The following is an 18,492-nucleotide window of genomic DNA, read 5'->3' on the forward strand; positions in this document are numbered from 1 at the left end:
CAAGCAGAACTCTGGTTTATAACAATAACAACTATTTAATTTCATTACTTCATAAAAACTACTGTCTAAATTGAGGTAACTGACTATAGCAGTGAACGATGTAAGACCAGACAAGTAAAGTCACAGATTTTCCATTAACACAGGCTAGTTAACATAACATCAGGCCCGAGGGCCCCCAAATCGGGAGCGTTTGACCAGCCCAGCCGTTCAGTTTGCTGGCTACGATTCTACTCTTTGTAGAATTCTTTTTTCTAAATCCACTCCCTTTTCTACACCTCTCCTTCAGAGAGTGGTTACAAACACCCTTTCTTTCTCTCAGAGCTTACCCTTCGTCTTGTTCACTCAACACCACTCTCTCTCCCTTTCCTGGGAAGTGGGGGTGGTTGCTCACACTGATATCTATTGGCAGTCCCCAGGGGTTTGTCTTTGCGCAGCATTGTGTGTGTGGTCCTTTATCATCTAATGTCACTTCTAATACGACCATCTCTTTTGACATATCGTAGATAATTCCAAATCTGTCTCCATTTTTGAGACAATATACCATCTGCTTTGCCTTTAACAGGCCCATAATGACATATCAGCAGTTGGCCTTGTTTTCCTAGCTAAGGTTTTGCATTTCTCTGCACTCCTCCACCCCATCCCGTCTGGTCAAACGACCCCTCTCACCACAATATGCAGCAAGGTGCATGCATTCATGACACCATATTGTCATAAAAATATAATATGCATATTTTACGACCAGGTAATGCCAGGTGGCCTGCTAGTAATGTATAAAGAATTGGCTCTATAATGATATATACAAAATCTGCATAAATTTAAATGTTGTATATGTTTCGATTTTTGGTACACATCCGATGAATTTCTGTACAAAACATATCTAAGAACACTGCCAGACAGATAAATTAGCTTTGTGTAAAATTTGCAAAAGATAGGCTCAGCCGTTTCAGAACATATAAGGAAGGAACTCACACAGTGACTTTTATGTAATAGTAAAGATATATATATTTCAAATATAAAATTTAATGAAACTTTTTTTTTTATTTAACTCTGACTCATAACCTGTTACCATGTGGCACACACAAGTTATATTATCATAGTCCATACAAAAACATTGCTCATTTTGAAACAAGATAAATTTAAATATATTCACCAACCTTAATTAATCGATGCACAGTGTTTATATAGGAATTTAATAATTTAACAATTTTGACAAATCACTCTAATAATTTTTTCTAATTTCTTCTTGTAATAAGTTGTAAAGTCGAACAGAATGAAGGAAGAAAGCAACCACGTGTCTGCGTGTGTTGTCTTACCTGCTAGGAGGATCACAGGGAGGGCAGAAATTAAAAATGGCGGCTGTCGTTTTTGTAAGATTATTGAGCAATGACGTCAGGCCTCACGTGACTGTTTTTCTGGCCGCTGATTGGCTGATGACGAATGCTTGGACAATAAAAGGAGTATGTTCAGAAGATCGAGGAAAGTGTGTACCAACTGCATCAGTGTGATTAGAAGTTCGACATGTGCGTTAATCAACTGCCGTAGTTGTGAAACCAATTCAGGCTTTAGAAGTGTTAATCAACTGCCGTAGTTGCGAAACGAATTCACAAACACAATACTAGTCTAAATATGTGTTTAAGAGAAACCCGTTAAGATAAAATGAAAATTGGAACTATATCATTCATTTTCAATGTTCAATTAAGAAAAATACTGGCACCAACAAGATTTGCAAATGAGAAATTTAAGCTTTCTTGATGGGAAGTAAATAGAAAAAGTATGTGAATAGTTTTGCAATTATTTGGTAAATGTGAAATGACGGTCACATGCTTGATGTATGAAAAGCAAAAACAAATGTACAAAATGTAAAAAGGAAAATACTAAAATTATTATATGTACAATTTTTCTATTGAACATTTATATACAAATTCACCAGAAGAACGTTGTAATGTTTTTTATTGGGACATCTTACGATTAAGTGACATATTCATAATGAATCAAAGTTTGCAGGTGTTAAGAGATAGAATTGTTCTAAAAAAGGTAAAATTATGAAACACTCGTGCTCAATCAAAGACACTTGACAACGTCTGTATTTTTGTAAACAAAACAAGAATAAATTTTGTTCCGAGCCACATGTTACAAAACGGTGTCTATTTGCATGTTTTTTTGTAAGTTTTTTTTGGGTTTTTTTTTAAATAATTAACCATAAATTTCACAAAGGTTTCAGTACCATTTCTCAGAAATCAAGTGTCAGCTCCCCTTCCTGGGCCTAACAATCGATTTCTATGTAAGATACATAGATATACGATTATTCCATCAACGTTTTTCCTTACCTCTCAAACACTGAGTTATTAAAAAAGTTGAGAACACAATAATTTATCGTTCCCACTTTAAAAAATGCATGCCATAGAATATACGCATTGATAACCATGGTTTTGTAATTAAAAAAAAACGACTTGTTAAATCAACAAAGTTTTATTTATTTTACAGTGATAGAATGACAAGAGAAAGTGGGTGTAGTTGTTTGAGAAACCTCAGAAATGTGTCGGCTGGCTTCTCTTTCGTTCTTTATACTCTGACTTCGTTTTTATTTATAGTTACATCACCCTACATTTCTTGATATACAGATATTTGAATATTCCATGAATGTTCTCTTTTGCCTAAGATTGTAAAGAAGTTAGTAACATTATCTCTCTCTCCTGAATTGACCATTTAAATATGTTATAGTATACCTTTCTTATTGTTCCTTAGTCTTACTGGATTCCAGATGAGAATTCATCTAGTCTGGTGGAGTATCCAGCAATGTGCTGGTACTTGAGGTAACATAACTTGGAGAAGATGCATCATTTCCTCTTAAAAGCCAGTATTGGTTAGCCATACTGAGATCTTATCTGGACCCAGAATATTATGTGATTTTGAATCAGGATTTACTTATTTGAGCCATTACTTATAATGAAAAGTATCCTCATGTCAGGTTGTTCTGATAAACACCTATACAAAGAGACCATAAACACTCAAGAATAGTATCTAGCAGTCATATCCTACATAATTTTAATCTCTCCAAATTTACCATTTAAATGTGATAGTATACCTTTCTTGTAGTCTCTTAGTCTTACTGGATTCATCTACTCTGGTGGAGTATCTAGCTTTGTGCTGCTACTTGAGTTAACATCAATTAAAGAAGGTGCACCATTTCTCACAGAAGCCTGTGTTGAATAGCCATGATAAGAAAATCTTATTTGGGCTGTTAATACTATATCATTTTAAATATTTTGACAAGCTTCTGGGCAGGACCTTTACTCCTGATCTAAAATGGAATATGTACATCAAATCCGTTGCTGGTCCTGGATATGACCTTAAACTATATCCGATCGTGAGGCCCCAGCTTGCAGGCCTTAGGGAGTGTGGAGCCACCCTTTAATTGCCATTACTCCCAGGTCCACTCTGACCCGGAGTGGTAGCACCTGTTAGGGTCCCAACTATGGGTTAAATAGAATACGACTTAAAAAGCAAATATACTATATTAAAAAATTGTTCTTCAAAATCACCAGATTCAGCATTAAATAACCTGAAAAGGGTTGATATGCCGTAAAACAAAACAACCAACCAACCAAATCCGTTGCCAAGGTCGCTGGAAAAATGATGGGATCCTTCTATCGCTCCAATAGATATCTACCTGCTGATGCAATTCTCTACCCATATAAGAGCCAGGTACGTCCAAGGATGGAGTATTGCTGTCACATCTGAGCAGAAGCTGCTAGGAAGACCATATCCTACCATGACAGAGTTCAGAATAGAGTTTGTAGGCTAATGGGGGACGCTCTTTTCTCTTCCCTGCAACCTCTTTCTCACAGAAGAGTCTCTGTTTTATCGTTATTTTCAGGGCAAGTGCTCGTCTGAGCAACAATCTATGATCCCCCCCTCGTCAAACATTCATGAGAAACACCCGTTTGGCTGTAAACCCTATCAATAATTTCCCCGACTCATTATCTTTGCATAAACCTAAAAGTAGATTCCATGAACAAAGCTTCTTTCTAAGAATTGCACACCTGTGGAACACTCTTCTGTTTACCTGCTTTCCAGCTGACTATAATATGGCCGTCTTCAAGTCCAATGTAAACAAGTTCTTGACGAGCCATTCCCCTTAAGTAATCTAATTTACCAAATTTACATTTCTAATGATTACTATATTGTCCTTTTGACCACTGTACACTCTTTAACTCTTATCCTCGAGTGGCCTCTGGACCTTGATAAGTGGTGATTCCTTTGTAAAAAAAAAAGATATATATATATATAGAGAGAGAGAGAGAGGGTTTACTTGCAGTCAATATTATTCTCATGCCAAGGTGGCCTCTGGGTTTTGATAAGTGGTGATTCCTTTGTAAAAAAAAAAGAAAGATATATATATATATAGAGAGAGAGAGGGTTTACTTGTAGTCAATATTATGCTCATGCCAGGTTGTCTTGACAAACCCGTGTACAGAGAGACTTTAGACACTCGAGGATAATGTCTAGTAGACATTCAAGTGTGTGTGTTATATTAAGTCCAGGTGCGTCTGGAAGTAACTGGTAGAGTTTTTGTTGTTTCCCCAGAAAGAAATTTTTGGAGTTTGTCTGTTGGGGGGTTAAAAGAAAAGACCAAGTAAACCTTGTGTAATTCCTTTTATCGTCTCTTGTTGCATATTAAGTTTGCTTGAGAAATGGCCCCTGACTCAGCAAGCAGCAAGAAAGTTAGATGATTTCACCAATCAGCAGTGAGGTCAAGGACCCTTGGGTCAGTTTTTCCTCATAAAACCTATTCCTTTTTTTTTATAATGTTCTTATTTTGTTCAAATTAGGGATGGGTTCATCCTACCAGATGCCAGACATTTACCCGCTATCTCATATATTCAAACTAAAAGATCTTTTTCAGATTCTAACTCATGTTTTCGCACGTGAATATTTAACTGATATTTTGTAGCAAATGATGAAGCACACTCGTTGCAAGAGTAAGGTTTTTCTCCAGTGTGTATTCGCATGTGAACTTTCAGTTGATACGCCGTCAGATAAGAAGTACCGCATTCGTCACATGCATAAGGCTTCTCGCCAGAGTGCCGCAGCATGTGTTTCTTTAGGCTGGACGTGATCGAAAACCCCAAGCCGCAAATTTCACAAGAAAAAGGTTTCCCTCCCGTGTGGGTCTCCATGTGTATCTTCAGGTGGTAGATGTCAGAGAACGATGACTCGCAGACATGGCACGAATACGGCTTTTCTCCAGTGTGTTTGCGTGTGTGGACTTTTAATCCTGACCGCGTCGTAAAAGCCAAGCCACAGGTTTCGCAGCAAAAAGGTTTCTCTCCAGTGTGTCGTCTCATGTGTATTTTTAACGTCGATCGTTCGGAGAATGCTGAAAGGCAGATTTCGCAGGAGAAAGGTCTCTCTCCAGTGTGGGTCCTCATGTGAAGTTTTAGGTGCGACGCATCTGAAAATGCAGATGGGCAGACCTCGCAAGGGAAAGGTCGCTGCCCGGTGTGTTTCTGCATGTGTACAGTCAAGCCGCCTTTTCTTGAAAAAGTTGAGCCACATACTTCACAAATAAATGGCTTCTCGCCAGTGTGAGTTCTCATATGAACTTTGACGTGTGACGAATCAGAAAAAGCAGAGCCACACACTTCGCAGCTGAAAGGCTTCTCTCCGGTGTGGGTTCTCATGTGTTTCTTCAAGTCAGACGTCCTTGAAAACGAAGAATCACAAACTTCACAGCCGTATGGTTTCTCTCCAGTATGAATCCGCATATGTATCTTTAAATCGGATCTTTCGAAAAACGCAGATTCGCAAAGCTCACAAGGGTAAGCCTTATCCCCAGTGTGTGTTTTAATATGTCTTTTCAGCTTTGATTTCTCTGCAAATGCGAGGCTGCAAATGTCGCAAGAATAAGGTTTCCCCCCAGTGTGTTCTTGCTTGTGTATTGTAAGATGGTATCGATCTAAAAAAGACATGCCGCACATGTTGCAAACAAACGATTTCTCTCCAGTATGTTTCGGCATGTGAACCTTTAGAGCATATTTTGTGGAAAATGAAGCCCCACATTCTTCACAAACCCACGACTTCTCGCCCGTGTGCGTTCGGATGTGGATTTCTAACTTTGATGGCTGTGAAAACGAAGTGCCACACACTTCACAAGAATAACGTTTGTCGCCAACGTGTGTTTCTATGTGTCTTTTTAAATGGGATTTTTCAGAAAACGCTGAATCACACAGATCACAAGAAAAGGGTTTTCCACTATTGTGAGTTTGCCTGTGGATTTGTAAAGATGACGCCTTCGAAAACAGTGAACCACACGTTTCACAAACATGAGGCTTTTCTTCAGTGTCTTCCTCCATTTTTTACTTTCTACTCCAGACGAAATACTTAAGTGTCTCTGCTTGTATTTTTATGTCCTCATTTAATCATGAAACATTGTCCCTGCGAATAAAGAAAAGATGTTAGTTCATGAAATAAATAATAATAAACAATGATGAAACAGTAAACGAAAATTATGAAACAGAAAACAGTCTAATGTATAAAATTCACTATGTCAGCCTGTCTTCATTTTTTCATAGTGCATCTCCTCCAAGACGCAAAATCACAAAATGGCATAAGGTAGCTGAAATGATTGTATTTCTTGTGGACCATTCTTTTATAGGTAAAATAGCTGTTAAGGGGTCAAAATTAGAAAAAATTGGAACTTGGCAGGAGTAAGTCGACTTAAAGTGCTCTTATACACATTCAGCAACATACATTTATATGTTAAAGTTGGTACAATTTTTACTATTTTTAATCAGTGTTGACAGTAACTCAAATGGTTTTAACTAAGGCTAGAGTGCTAAATATTTTGGTTTCGATTCTAGCTAATGGTACCCAAGTCATATTGTTTTTTTTATTTTTGAAATATATTATATATCGAGTACAATATAACAATCAATAGAAAATTGGTTCTATAAAAATAAATATGGAATCTGAATAAATTAAAGTATCAGATTTAAGCATATTTTACAACCAGGCAATGCCAGATGGCCTGCTAGTAATGAATAAAGATAAAATACTTCAGATATGGTTTTACTAATTCCGGGTTTGTATTACTATACAGACAGATTTGAAAAAGTTGTCAAAAAACAAATATATAACAAATAAATGTTATCAAAGGAAAGATAAGTTACTTTTCTACCAAACTTTTATTGTTTTTATTTAATGTAACATATTTATTCAGCTCAAAAACATACAATATTTACTAATGTATTTGAAATTTGCAAATGGCGGGGGACTCCCTGCTGAACATGGTAAGTTTGGGAAAATTATTTAAAACTAAAAAATATACAAAATACTGTTAAAAACCCACCGAACATATGTCAGCCTATGTTACGGTAACATATATTAAGTGAGTTTCTCACAGTATTTTCTTTAGTTTTAACTCATTTTCCTAAACTTACCATGTTCAACAAAGAGTCCAGTGCCATTTTGAATTTTCAAATACATCGGTAAACAATGTATGTTTTTCGAGCTGAATAAACATGTTACATTAAATAAAAACACTAATAAACTATCCAGTTATGTAGAAAAGTAATTTATCTTGCTTTTGATAACATTTATTTGTTATATATTTGTTTTTTGACAACTTCTTCGAATATATGTGTATTGTAATACAAACCCCAAATTCCTTATTTAATGAGAAATCTGACTGATAACCATTCAGTGACCTTCCATACATTGATTTCTCAGCAAATTAGTTCCTTGTCACCGATTTCTATTTAGAATAAAAAAAGATGGCAGAATTCAGCAGATTACAAGTAAATAACTGCTGTGTGTTGGTTGATAAAGTCAGTCCTTAAAAATTGCATATTGTGTGATATGTTCAGCACACTCACCATATGGTAATACTAAATAACACTCAGTTTGTAACAGTTCTGAGTTATTGTTTGTTTCTTTTCAGCATTGACTTTAAATACAATAAACTAGCAGGACTCGTGTACCAGCATTGCTCAGTGGAAGTATTAATATAATGAATAAGAATATCCGTTTATTTACTCATATGAATGTAATCCTTTCACATAAATAAGTTTAGATAATCTTTTTTCAAAAAAATAGGTCAAAATAATTTCAATAATATTATCTACTTGATTCGTATTATTTATGCCGTTTTAAATTTGAAGTATTCAGATTTTTTGGAACTGTTAAAAATTTATTTTTTGTGAAAATGTGTCCATGTTTAAAATATCTAAATAAATACATTTATTTGCAAAAAACAAAAGCATGCAATTCATTCATAAAAGTAAAGAAATATATTAAAAAAACAGTATATGGACATTCTTATTTATTATATTTAAGGATAATATATCTTTAAAAAATATTTACTTGAAAAAAAGTACTTTTTCATCAACTCAATGTTGAATTACTAAAATAATCTAAATAAAAGTAAAATAAATGAATAATAATAAATTTTTAAAAACTAAAAACCACTACTGACAATATTAGAAAAAACTCAGATCCCTTTTTAATTTTGTTTAAAATTACGATTTTATTATTACCCCCCAAAAGAATATCACAAATTATAATATTAAACAAAGAAAATATTGGAGCTCTAGATGACACCATATACACACAAACCACATTCCCTAATTTGTATTCAGATTATAAATGTTAACAATAATTCTTTGGAATGAACCACATATATGATTTTGTTTATATCTCTCTCATTAAATATTTGTAGATACATTTTTTCTTTATAATTATTTATAATACAAATCAGTAAACAATTACAAATAAATGGGATCAAATTTGTCACTAGTATTTGATGAGAAATCCTCCCTTTTTGTTATTTTATTTCTTTTGCAAAGTAATGAAAATGTATGTGAATGTACACTTCGTGTGTGTGTGTGTGTGTGTGTGTGTGTGTGTGTGCTTCAGGGCCCGTGGCACAGTGGATAGAGATGTTGAATCTCTACGGTTCCAGGTTTTTTTTGCTTTTTTTTTATGGGGTCACCACTTATCAAGGCCCAGAAGCCACTTGGGGATAAGGGTTATTGTGTATACAGTAATCAATGAGATAGTATTGTAGTAATCATTAGTATTGGAGATTTGATAGAGTGTCTTACTTAAGGGGGCGGTTTGTCAGGAACTTGTTTATGTTGGACTTGAAGACATCCAAGTTGTAGTCAAGTGGAAAACAGGCAAACGGAAGAGAGTTCCACAGTTGTGCACTTCTGATAAAGCAGCTATGTTCATGGAATCTACGTTTTGATTTAGGCACAGATAAAGAGTGGGGAAAATTAATGACAGTAGTTTCAGCTAGACGGGTGTTTTTCATGAAGGATTGGCGAAGGGGGACCAGAGATTCGAGCTCAGATGAGCACGTGCCATGAAAATAACGATAAAACAAAGACAGGCTTGCAACGTCTCTTCTGTGGGAAAGAGGCTGCATGGGAGATAAAAGACCATCCCCCACTAAGTCTATTTTGTACTCTGTCAAGGCAGGATAGGCTGCTTTTAGCAGCTCCTGTCCAGATGTGGCAGCAGTACTCCATATTTGGCTTTTATATAGAGAATTGCATCAGTAGTGAGATATCTTCTAGAGCAGTAGAAGGATCCCACCATTTTCCCAGCATCCTTAGCAACAGACTTGATGTACGTGTTCCATTTCAGATCAGGAGTAAAGGTCAAACCCAGGCGTTTGTCAAAACATGGAGCCTCCCCAAGACGAGAGCCATCTATTTCAATTGTTGCCAGATAGTAAGCATTAGTAATGGAAATTTGGTAAATTTGTTAACAAGTGGAATGGCTCATAAAGAATTTGTTTATGTTAGACTTGAAACAACCATATTGTAGTCAGCTGGAAAGCAGGAAAATGGGAGACAGTTCCACAGGCGTGCAATTCTTATAAAGAAGCTTTGTTCATGGAATCTACATTTAGGTTTAGACACAGATAAAGTGTGGGGGAAATTATTGATAGTGTTTTCAGCTAGACGAGTGTTTCTTGTGAAAGTTTGGTGGTGGGGGACTATAGATTGGAGCTCAGTCGAGCACTTGCCATGAAAATAACGATAAAGCAGAGACAAACTCACAATGTCTCTTCTGTGAGAAAGAGGTTGCAGGGAAGAGAAAGGGATGTGTATCTGATATAGAGACTAAGTGTTAACCTCTAAGAAGGGACCCCCCCCTTGATTTTTGATAACTTCAAGTACAGTAAAATGAGACTACAAGAAAGATTTACTAAAACTTATTTAACTGCTCAATTGCAAAAAGGAAATTAACACTTTTACTATTTGAGACGTTAAGTAGAACTGTAGTTGAATATTCAAATATATATGTATCTGATGTTAGCCCTTGAGAGGACCTCTTTGATTTTCTGAGAAATTTAAGTAAAGTAAAATGAAACAAGAAAAGCCTAGAAGTTCAATTAATTGTTTATTTTGGTTGAGATATATGCAAATATAAAATATCAAAAAATCATATATATAAGCATTGTATAAGGTATGCTTCAATATATTTTAATTCTTGCAGATTTCGTATATATTATTATAATGTTCTATCGATTTTTATACATTATAAAGTTGTGATTTCAAAAACATATGTATATATATCCATATGATTTAGGTGCATCAGCTTAAATCGAAACCGAAACCAAAACTTATGAAAAAATATGTAGTAAAAGATGGTCACACACTTTTTGAAGACCAAAAAGTGTGTGAACATCTTTTACTTTCAATCCCACTCGAAACTGGAGCATAACACACGTGGACTCACCGGGACAGTACGTACATTTCTCTTCTCTTTGCCATAACACCAAAATGAAGAAAAAGAAAAAAAAAATATTCATGGACCGGGGTCTACCCTGATGAGGCTATTTATTAGCGAAATATCAGATTTACAAGAAAAAAAAGTAAATAAAAATGATTCATCATTATATCCAACACTTCAAAGTTTTCAAATTTCTCATTGAAAAAAAATATATGTAAATTAAGTTCCTTCAGTTATAATCGAAATCGAAACTAAAACTAGTGTAGAATTCTTTGTAAAAAAATAGATGACTTAAGTTCTATCAGCTTTAATCGAAATCAAAACCAAAACTTGTGAAAAATTCTTGGTAAAATTATTAATAAAAAAAAAATGACTTGAGTGCTATCAGCTATAATCAAAACCAAAACTTATGAAAAATTCTTGGTAAAATTATTAATAAAAAAAAAATGACTTGAGTGCTATCAGCTATAATCAAAACCAAAATGTATGAATAATTCTTGGTAAAAAGCCTATAACAATTAAACGACAGTCACTTAGAAGTAAGCAGAACACACAAAATATAAAACACACGTTACCCTATTAATATATAGATTGGTAATATTCATGCACACCAAAGGTTATGGAAAATTAGCCAAAAGTTGTAGAAAATTAGTCAAAAGTTGTGGAAAATTAGCCACAAGTTGTGGAAAATTAGCCACAAGTTGTAGAAAATTAGTCAAAAGTTGTGGACAATTAGCCACAAGTTGTGGACAATTAGCCACAAGTTGTAGAAAATTAGCCAAAAGTTGTGGAAAATTAGCCAAAAGTTGTGGGAAATTAGCCAAAAGTTGTGGGAAATTAGCCAAAAGTTGTAGAAAATTTGCCAAAAGTTGTAGAAAATTAGCCAAAAGTTGTAGAAAATTTGCCAAAAGTTGTGGGAAATTAGCCAAAAGTTGTAGAAAATTTGCCAAAAGTTGTAGAAAATAAGCCAAAAGTTGTAGAAAATTAGCCAAAAGTTGTGGAAAAGTAACCAAATGTTGTGAAAAATTAGCCAAAAATTATAGAAAATTAGCAAGTAAAATTTTAACTAAAAAAGGTGCAGAGTTTTCCCAAGAAAAAAACCCAAAAAATAAAGACAATTCTGTATGATATATGATATATATATATATATACCTACTAACAGAAAGAAAATATCATATTCCAAAAATCATATAAATTAATCAAGTAGTTTTATTTTCAAATAAGAAAATCAAATTTTGTGGTGAATCTATGATGAATGATCTTGCAACACCATGTTGAAACCAGGTTCAGGGAAAAAAGGTGATAACACAAAATAATTCAAACTTGTGAGATTTTAAGATGTCAGTTTTAGCATTTTATTTACCTACTCTGTGACCTATTTGTGTTAGAAATTAATCTATATGAATAAAACAGTAGACGCACGTGTGTGTGAAAATATTTTACCAATAAATTCTTAATTTACTGGTCACATAACACTGAAATGGGAAATAGAAATCATATACGCCATTGAAATGAAAAATGTTCATTTCAACTTGTCAACATATTTCTCTTTGCACATGTGCAGATTCATTCATAACTTGAAGTGGTTCAGTTTTACATCTTTCTTGTCTGTTAGGTTAGCACAAATGGAAGAGAACATGGCTGGAGTGCTGAATTAATTTAAAAATTTTCTTATCTATTTGTAGGGAACGTTCATTGAGTTTTCATTTAGCAAAAAACACATACAAATACTGACTGGATAGAAATTTCTTCCTTGTCTGATTTTATTTCTTTATTTTGTGTTTGTTACTTGTGTTTCAAACTTAATAAGCATTTTAAAATAATTTGAAACATCAAAACCTCATCCACATAGGTGGAAGAGTAACCTATCTTGCCTTTGGTAACATTTATTTGTTATATATTTGTTTCTTGACCCCTTCTCAGTTTGTTGTCTATAGTAAAAAGTACCCTTATTTTTTGTTTTGTTATAGACAAGTTCTGTGCTTTTTTGAGGGATTGTATTGTAGCAGGCGGGGTCATGCCAGGGACACCAATCTTGTAGCAGTTGAATGGTGACCACTTTTGTAAATTAGAGGAATAATGGAGATGGTCGCATGGTCCACTTTGTCAAGAAATAAGTGCACGAAAAGTTTCCGAAGTTATATTTACAACCGATGTACATTTATTTACAGAAATTGATGCAAGTGTAATGTGGAACGTTCAATGCTGAAAATGTGTAAGTAAAAGTTGTGTGCGTGGTTACTTCAAGAGACTTTCATCGGAGTTCAAATGTCTGTTGCATGAGTGCAAACAAAACAGTGGATTCGCTGCATCTGTATGATGCGAGATCCAAGCAAGAAAAAGGAAGAATGATATGAACCAGACGTGGAAGTAGGCTGTATCGCCCCCTTGTGGTAAAGAATGGCATTACCAGAGTCTAATGTCTGTTGTACGAATGCAAAAAACAGGAGAGTAGTTTTGACGTGTCTGCATGCTGTGAAGTTCAAGCAAGAAAGAGGAAGAATGATACAAACTGGATGTGGAAGTAGGCTGTATCGCCCCCTTGTGGCAAAGAATGGCATTGCCAGAATTAAATGGCGATAATTGTGATTACCTTAAAGTCACAAGTTTGTGTTCGTGTGTTCGCCTGTATGTGGAACTCGGTTCCCATAGTATTTCTTATTTAGATGATTAGGGAGTAGTTTTACATTGGCACTTAGCATTAAAGTTAGTTGTAAAAAAAATGTTAACTGCCTTAAAAAGTTAGAATCGCCTTGAAATGAGGGATCATTTTAGGTTAAATTTATCTGATCTACGCACTAACTTCTAAAATACTGTTTCCTCTTTTTAACAAGTTTTTCACATAATCGCCTAAAAAGAGGAGAATCCGATTTGTGTGTGGGGGGGGGGGCTGAGAATATTACTTAAAATTTAATGATTTTGTTTTTTTTTTGTTTTTATAATAAAGGCTGAATTGACATTTTATGGGTCAACTCATGTTTTAGAAATCTTTTCTGGCTAGAAAGCTGATAACACATTCCAATAAACAAGATTGGACAAAACTAAGCTAAGTAAATCCATTCCTTGGAAATTTTCATGTGAATTAACAACTTTATTTATAAAATTTTCTGTGGAAGACAATGGAAATGGTACTAAATCTCTACATCAATGTTCTGAATTTCTATGTGGCTCTTTGAAATATAGGAGGCGGCAAAAAGAGTAAAAAAACGTAATATGGTGTAAAAAATAGATGTAGCAATGTTCCTGAGAAATGAAGGCGGTTTTTGTGAATAAGGATGTGTATCTGGAGGCAACCAGAGCAGCAAAAAAAGCAGTGTACAAAGCCAAGAGTGTTAGGTTTCCAGATATACTATGAAGAGATGAGAAAAAGAATGAAGTATTCTGAATGGCAAAGACAAATATCGTTGGAGAGAAGTACATTTGAAATAACAGTGGAGTGATAGCAACAAATGGGAAGGACTAGATGGATGATTGCAAATGCCAATATAAGAAATTGTTAAATAGCCCATCATGATGATGATGATGATGATGATGTAAAGGATTACAGGGATTATCGTCAAGTTTCATCATCCAATATTTCAAAGGTTTTGCCCGGAGCTGTCTTCTGCAAAATGAAACAAGTGTTTTTTTTTTGGTTTTTTTTTCCTAATTATATTTTTTAAAATAATCAAACGATCACAAAAAATGGTTTATCAATGTTTGTGTTGATTTGATCATTTTTGAAAATACAATTAAAATAAATAAATAAAAAAAACAAAAAAAAAACATTGTTTCATTTTGCAGCCGACCATTCAGTGCAAAACCTTTCTAAATATTGTATGAGAAAACTTGAAAATACTCTTTTTTTATTATCCACATAGGTAAAAGAATAACATATCTTGCCTTTGGTAACGTTTACTTAGTATATATTTGTTTTTGTTTTTTTTTTACCACTTTTTTTGTCCATTTTCTTAACTCCAAAATGTCCAAATTTTCAAGTTAAATTCACGCCTACCCTTGTTAAGAATGGGTTTCTAAATATTACGGCACTTCTATACTATTAGGGCAAAATTTCAGAAATCGTAAAACTGAATTTCACATGAAAACAATGGTATCTACATATTCCTCGTATTTTTAAGATGATTTTATTACAAAATTACGAAAATCAATAAGGTAGAACATTATTTATTAAAGAAAATAAAAAATAGAATTTCATGAAAACGATCGTAAAACACAGGAGAGTTTAAAAGGGAGGTAAATATCCATTTTGATTTAAATACAATGGCGGTAATTTTTCAACTGTTAACATGATTACAGTTGTTTTGTTTAATTATTCAGTGATGTTCAGGTAATTTCGACTGCATAATTTGAAAGTTACCATTGTAAATTATTAGAATTGACAAAAGAAATCAGTTGAAACCATTGTTTGTTTGTTTTTTTATCTGAAAACTCAATTTATTGACTACAAAATCTCGTCCTAATTCTGTAGAAGTGCCACTAATACTGTTATTATTTCAGGGCAGTCTGTATTCTGCATAAGTAACAGGATTTGTTTATAAAGTTTGTGCTTCTTAGTTTTTAAAGGAAATCAAGAAATCGAAATATTGAATTACAATTAAAACCAATTGTATGTACTTAATTGTTATGTCACAGTAATGAACATATCAAAAAATTATGAAAAACGATACATAAACTTTAAAGTGCTTATGTAATTATTGTATGGCGCAATTTCAATAGTATTTTCAAGTTAAATTCAAGTTTTACGATATCTGTTTTTAATAAATTGTTAGGTGAAAATACAGAATGGTTACAAAACGCTCTCACCTCCCCATGTAAAGAATGGCTTTCTAAATAATGTTATTATTTGAGCATGGTACAATAAGTGCATAAGTATTAAATCCAATAATAAAGAATCAGCAAAATATGTAACTCACGACCGTCTTGTTCCATGGGACATTAGTTAAAATCAAAAAGAAAGCCATTTTTTTTTTCATTTATTATTAAGATCTTATTTGCGTTAACTCTCCAAACAAGAGAGAATTTAAAAACTACAATGAAATAGAATCACCAAACCATTACTGGGTTTGTTTTACTATACCCATACATTCGAAAAAGTTGTCAAAAAACAAATATATAATGTTATCAAAGGCAAGATAAGTTACTTTTCTACCTAACTGGATAATTTTTTAGTGTTTTTATTTAATGTAATATGTTTAATCGGTTCAAAAATCATACAGTGTTTATTGATATATTTGAAAAAAACTAATGGCGGCGAAGTCGCTGTTGAATACGTTAAGTTTAGGAAAATGAGTTCAAACTAAAAAAATATACAAAATACTGTTAGAAACTCACTTAATATATGTCAGCCTATGTTACGGTAACATACAGTGAGTGAGTTTCTAACAGTATTTTGTATAGGTTTTTAGTTTGAACTCATTTTCCCAAACTTAACGTATTCAACAGCGACCTCGCCGCCATTTGTCTTTTTCGGTGCTTATGCGCTTTTTGAACCAAGCGATATTTTCAAATAATATTTTCAAGTAAAATAACGTTTTACGATATCTTTTTTTATTATTAAATTGTTAGGTGAAAGTACAGAATAGTTACAAAACACCCCTTTTCTTCTAAACACTGTACATTTTCCGAGCTGAATAAAAATGTAAGGGTTTGTATCACTGTACACATAGATTCAAAAAAGTTGTCAAAAAACAAATATATAACAAATAAATGTTATCAAAGGCAAGATAAGTTACTTTTCTACCAAACTGGATATATTTTTCGTGTTTTTATTCAATGTAACATGTTTATTCAGCTCGAAAAACATACAGTGTTTACAGATGTATTGGAAAATTCAAGATGGCGTCTGATTCTCTCTTTAACACGGTAAGTTTGGGAAAAGGTGTTATAAATAAAAACCCAGATAAAATACTGTTAAAAACTCGCTCAATATATGTTACCGTGACATAGGTTGACATATATTCGGCGGGTTTTTAATAGTATTTTGTATAGTTTTTTTTATTTATAACACCTTTTCCCAAACTTACCGTGTTAAAGAGAGAATCAGACGTCATCTTGAATTTTCCAATACATCGGTAAACACAGTATGTTTTTCGAGCTGAATAAACATGTTATTGTTACATTGAATAAAAACAAAAAAATATATATATATCCAGTTTGGTAGAAAAGTAACTTATCTTGCTTTTGATAACATTTATTTGTTATATATTTGTTTTTTTGACAACTTCTTCGAATCTATGTGAATCTATGGTAATTCGGATTTGTATTACTCAGTAATACAAATCCGAATTACCATTTATCGATGTTATTATTAGGGCTGTGACAACAGCATATTCTATTCATTGTTTTGACTCTTTGAGTATATATCCGTTAATATCGTATATGCTTTTATGTGGTTCTTGGTTGATTAAGTGTGTCTAACTGTCGGATATATACCCGAGAGACACAAGAATGAAAAGAACATTCTATTGTCACAGCCCTTGTTATTACATTAAAAACAAAAACAAAAAAAAAACAATATTGAACATTAACGGGTACATATTTTTCATGCAATATTTACCTTCGCCTTTCTCCTGGTTCAACTTGACAACAACCCGACACAAACTAAAACATTTTTTTTTATTCCTACTATTTTTTTAAATCGTATATTTTAACTATTTTTGGAACCGTATAAATGATTATTAATATATTTTTTTTTAAGATTAAAAAGAGTAGACGTATAGAGAATTTCGAATCTTACGGAAATTTCCGAGTTGTATCATACGAAACTACCCGAACGTGAAACCTAGACAATTATTTATTTATTTATTTATTTATTTTATTTATTTATTTTGTTGATAATTTTTTTTCTTAATTCGGTAGAAAAGGAGCAATGTTTTAAAAATTGTTTTTTGTTTTTTTCTGATTGATTTATTTTATTTTTTAATTTTTATTTATTTATTTATTCGTACTGGTTAATGGAGATTGCATAAAGGGGGCCGATAAATTGGAATTAGGCAAATTTACGAAATAATAATCGTAAAAATAATTAACAAGCAGCCCTTTTTTTTTTTTTTTTTTTTTTTTTTTTTTTTTAAATAATGTCCAGAATAGACTTTTTGAGAATTTCGAAATTTGCGGAAATTTCCGAGTCGTAATATACGAAACTAGCCGAACTTACAACGAAAAAAAAAAAAGAAATTTTTTATTAATATTATTTAATAATTGTGCAAATAATTTATTTGGGTTGTATTACTATACACATAGTTTCGGAAAAGTTGTCAAAAAAAAAAAAACAAATAAAGATAAGTTACTTTTCTACCTAACTGGATAGATTTTTAGTGTTTTTATTTAATGTAACATGTTTATTCAGCTCGAAAACCATAGAGTGTCTACCGATGTATTGGAAAATTAAAAATGGCGCCCGACTCTCTATAGAACACAGTAAGTTTGGGAAAATGACTTTAAAATTAAAAAAAAAAACTATACCAAAATACTGTTAGAAACTTGCTCAATATGTTACCGTCACATAAGCTGACATATATTTGGTGGGTTTCTAACAGTATTTTGTACAGTTTTTTTTTTATTTTTAACTACTTTTCCCAAACTTACCGTGTCAAAGAGAGAGTCGGGCGCGGGTGCCATTTTGAATTTTCCAATCGGTAAACACTGCATGGTTTTCGTGCTGAATAAACACGTTACATTAAATAAAAACACTAAAAAATTACCCAGTTAAGTAGAAAAGTAACTTATCTTGCCTTTGATAACATT

The 18,492-nt window shown here is 33.0% G+C and overlaps 1 protein-coding gene across 1 annotated transcript in view; it reads right to left on the minus strand.

Moving 5' to 3' along the window:
- Positions 1–1,169: 1,169 nt before the first annotated feature.
- LOC145269196 (uncharacterized) overlaps positions 1,170–18,492 on the minus strand; it is an 86,136-nt gene continuing 68,813 nt past the window's right edge. Inside the window, exon 5 of the mRNA XM_080124812.1 lies at positions 1,170–6,357. Within this exon, the coding sequence (XP_079980938.1) occupies positions 4,884–6,357 (1,474 nt within the window). The 3' untranslated portion in view covers positions 1,170–4,883. The remainder of the gene's footprint in view (positions 6,358–18,492) is intronic.

The sequence above is a fragment of the Euprymna scolopes genome, chromosome 45 (assembly GCF_053919585.1).
Source record: "Euprymna scolopes isolate OS-2025 chromosome 45, ASM5391958v1, whole genome shotgun sequence".
Taxonomy (NCBI): domain Eukaryota; kingdom Metazoa; phylum Mollusca; class Cephalopoda; order Sepiida; family Sepiolidae; genus Euprymna; species Euprymna scolopes.